Raw genomic sequence first — 4,109 nt, forward strand, 5'->3', positions numbered from 1 at the left:
ACGAAGACTGGGAATCGACCACTGGATCTAGCAGTGTGGAAGCTCCTGATGATCTTGACCAGAGCAGTTTCAAGTGGCGGGGAGGGGGGGGGTGGGGGGGGCAAAGTGATTGGAGAGGGTTTCAGTGTGAGCTGGGGAGGAGTGGAGAGAAGAAATAGGAAGAAAGAGCTTTGCCAGGGGTCAGATGGCAAGTTGGGGCCAGACCCTGGGCCAGAACCTCAGTGTCCTATCAGGCCAGGCTCCTGTGTGCACATAGAACGTAAGACAGCACTCTTACTGTTGAGAGCCTAATGGCCCACAGGGACATCCCCCGACCCCTCATCATGGTGGCTTATTCTAAGTAAGGAAGCCATGAGTCCATAATTGAGAAATATCATTTCTTTAGGCCAAGAGCCAGGAAGGGGGCCTGCTGTGGGTTCCCCCTCTTGAGATCTGTAACATGATGCCCTTTTCCAGGTAGTTCTTCCTCTGGCTACCCAAAAAGCCTTCCTTTTTCAACTCTAGAAGCTAAGTCTGAGGATGGTCTGAGTTTGGTCTGATTTCTTCTATTCTCAGTTTATCCTCTTAGGTTCGTCAAGACTTAACATACTTGTTGAGACCTCTGTTTTTATGCTGTCCCAGAGGCTTGGTTTGAGCAGGGAAGCTTTTTTAAATGCCTGGAGAAGTGATAGGTTTCCCTCTCCATTCTTAAGATTGGGCTGGAAGGACGGCCCATTTCCATGAGATGGGAGGGCGGGATGAGCAAGGCCCAGCTGGTTCCTGAGGTGTGAGTAGGCTAGCCCAAGGCAGAATAAGTAAGCGTGTTCTCTTCTGGCCTGCTTGCAGTTCTGGGGCCAGTCAGCCCGTTTCTGCTGGGCTCTGGGCAGGGCTCCCCCTTCTCAGAGCTTAGTCGGATGTGCATTCCTGTGCCCAGAGGTGGCCTGCACAGCCATCAGGACAGTGCTTTGGCCTGGGGGTCTGTGAGAGGTCAGTGGTCCGTCGGGCTGATGTGCCCTTGGTCTCTGGTGCCCAGCCCAGCCAGGCCTTGGAATTTCTGGAGCCTGACCCAGTCTTGAGAAAGCCAGCCTGTGGCGAGGCTCGGAGTGGTGTCAGAACAAGGTACCCTTGGGGCCACATGGGCTCTAGTCCCTACCTGGGCTGCTCTCTACTTAAAGCGATTCCCAGATGGTGCTCTTTCCACCTGCAGATCTGCCCACTAGCCCCGTGGACCTAGTGATCAACTGCCTGGACTGCCCCGAGAATGCCTTCCTGCGGGACCAGCCCTGGTACAAGGCAGCTGTCGCCTGGGCCAATCGGAACCGGGCACCGGTGCTCAGCATAGACCCTCCTGTGCATGAAGGCGAACAGGGCATCGATGCCAAGTGGTCACTGGCTCTGGGCCTTCCTCTACCACTGGGGGAGCGTGCGGGCCGCGTCTACTTGTGTGACATCGGCCTCCCCCAGCAGGTGTTCCAGGAGGTGGGCATCAGCTACCACTCACCCTTTGGCTGCAAGTTTGTCATTCCACTGCACTCTGCCTAGAGGAGCTCTGGGCGCTGCAGTCCCCTGCTGCTCCGGACACACTGAACTTGACAACGAACGCCTTAAGGATGTGAAGCTTCATGGACCTTGTTAAATTTTTTCGCTTTTGGATTTGTTACTTCTGTGAGAGAACAGATCATATTTAAAAATGACCTGTCACCTGCCCTTAGCCAGGGAAGGCTTTCCCACTGGGTGTGCGGGGTGAGTGGCAGGCTGAGTGGCTCTAGGCATCTCTACACTTGGCCCCCTTCGCGGCTGGGTGGGGCTTTGTTTACAGACTTAGGCAGCTCACAGACCCGTGTTTCAGGTTTACAGTTACTGGGGCCTGGGCAAGCACCTCGTGGGGTGGGGTGGGTCCTGTTTGGGGGCCCGTCCTTGCCGGAGCTTGCGGCTTCATCTCCCCTGCTTCCCTAGCCGGGCAGCCCCACCTTCTGATCATGTCGAACTGGCTGTGCTGCAGTTGCCCGCTAGAGGGCAGACTTGCACTCTGCATTCATTTTGAGGGCTTTGAGGAGGCCTTCCTTCCCAGAGCCCCACCACAAGTTGATTTGGGGGCTTTTGACCCTTTCTCCTGAGCTGATGCAAGTTTTATGCTGGGATTTCTTTCAGGGGTCCTTCCTTTCCACTCCCATCACTCTGAGAGGCAGGGAAGGGGGTGACATCAGGATGGTTTTACTGTATTGGGATTTTATACTGTTTTTCTGTTTTCAGCATAGGTAGTATAAGGTTATGTTACTGTAGAACCACAGTGCCCATCTTGCCAGCCGTGCCCCCCAGCCCCATACTCTCTTTAGCTGGGGGCAGAGCCTTTGCCTAGTCTGGGGCCAGAGCCCTCAGGGTGCAGCTTTAATGTTCAGTATTGGGGAGGTCCCTGGGGGAGCCTGGTGCTGAGCCAGAAGAGGCTCCCTGGTGCTTCTGTATTAGGCTACCACTATCCCACCCCCACCTCCTTGCCTGCATATGTACCCCAACTTCCTTCTGCCCGCCCCCCCCCCCCCCAATCTTTCCCCTGAAAGGGTCCTCTGCAGCTGTCATCCCAGAGCAGGGTGCATGCCCCTCCCCTGTCTGGGCTCCACCCCAGTTCTTAGTGTCTGGGCTTTGAACCCTTTATGGTTGTCCACTCTAGTTCTGAGTAGGCTTGGGGCCAGCCCCCTATCTCAAAGATGCCAAAATGAGTCTAGTTCTAGATGAGCTAGCTGGTGGGGCTCAGCCATAGGAACATACTGCTGCTCAGGTCCTAAGGCAGTAAAGCCCTTGGACCTTCGCAGGCTTAGGCCTTGGAGGCTGGTTTCAGAACAGGAGCTGTGCCCTGGAGTCCCTGGCAAGGGCCCTTGCAAAAAGCTCGTGCTTTTAAAAGCCTCTTTCAGGAATTCAGGCTTCCTTCTGTTCTCTGCCCACCCACTCTGGTTAAGGCGGCGAGTGGGAGGGCTCGCCAAGGATCGTGGACACAGGGTAGGCCCTGGTACCTTGGGTTTCAGGCTACTTATCACTTTTCTTATAGGAGCATAGCCAGGAGCAGATGAGGCAGGGCAGAGGGCTGGTCCCTCCTTTCCTCCCATCCTCCCTCAAACAAATTGTCTCCAGTAGTGGGAGGAAGCCAGACTATGAGCCTTGTCGTGTGTATCCTCCCTGAGCTTCTGCTCACTCTCAGGGCCAAGAAGCTCCCAAGATGGGGCCGTCTCTTTAGAGGCAGGGCCATAATCTGAGGAGCAGTGCTGGATTACAGGCATTGTATGTTGTAAGCAACCATTAAGCAGATTTTGGGTGCCTGCCTGTTAATGCAGTTAGGCCCCCCCTTGGGTACAGTGGAAGGAAGAGCTCGAGGAACCCCAGCCCAACGGACTCTGCTTGCTCCGGTAAGTTGCAGTGGCCCTGGGGTGAGGACCGTGTTAAGGGACCACTGGGAGCTTATGCCCAAGCCTCTCCGTCTTCTCCCTGCAGGTGGCTCTGGAGCCTCTTCCTGCCTTCAGCCCGGGCCTTCTCCAGTGGTATTAAAGATAAGCATGATTCCTCTATCTTCGGCTCTTTTCGGAGGCCTCCTGCCCCCCCAGTGCCCAGTCCCCAAGGGGCCCCAGTCAGGTGGTCGACTATCACTCCTGCAGTTCTTGGGGAACTAAAAACCAGCACTTAAAATAAAGCTGAATGACGGAGTCCTGCGCTCTGTGGTAAATTGCTGTGTAGGCTGCAGTGAGGTACCGCCACTCGGGCCGTAGGAGCCCAGCATGATCATTTCATGTCTGACAGCCTCCAGGAAACCAGCGGTCAGGCACATGGGGCCTCAAGTGCCAGCCGGTGACAGGGCTGGAAGAATACTAACACTAGGTGCCCCTGCCCAGGTGCAGCGGGCCACTTCCCCTAGGTTGCACGGGCTGAGGGGAGCAGGTGCCCTCCAGCAGGTTCCCCCTGCTTCTGAGGCTCTTCTCCTGGGCCCAGAGGGACCCCTGGCTTCTGTCTTTCCACTGGCTAGCCCTTCCGTGCCCAGTTCACACTTAGCTCTCCACAAGCTGAACTGCTAAGAAAGACTTTATTAATCAGGTAGGGGGAGGAGAAGGCAAGGAGCCTGGAGACGGACACACCGGTACCAGGGG

The 4,109-nt window shown here is 55.8% G+C and overlaps 1 protein-coding gene across 4 annotated transcripts in view; it reads left to right on the forward strand.

The window, feature by feature from the left end:
- The window catches only part of EDC3 (enhancer of mRNA decapping 3), a 60,931-nt gene extending 56,894 nt beyond the window's left edge, over window positions 1-4,037 (forward strand). For 3 of the 4 annotated variants that reach the window (XM_042941419.1, XM_042941418.1, XM_042941420.1), the window contains exon 7: window positions 1,187-4,037. In XM_042941419.1, coding sequence (XP_042797353.1) covers window positions 1,187-1,521 — 335 coding nt within the window. In that variant the 3' untranslated portion in view covers window positions 1,522-4,037. The remainder of the gene's footprint in view (window positions 1-1,186) is intronic. The other variant, XR_006203436.1, reaches the window with a different exon arrangement.
- Window positions 4,038-4,109: the final 72 nt, after the last annotated feature.

The sequence above is a fragment of the Panthera leo genome, chromosome B3, assembly GCF_018350215.1.
Source record: "Panthera leo isolate Ple1 chromosome B3, P.leo_Ple1_pat1.1, whole genome shotgun sequence".
NCBI lineage: Eukaryota > Metazoa > Chordata > Mammalia > Carnivora > Felidae > Panthera > Panthera leo.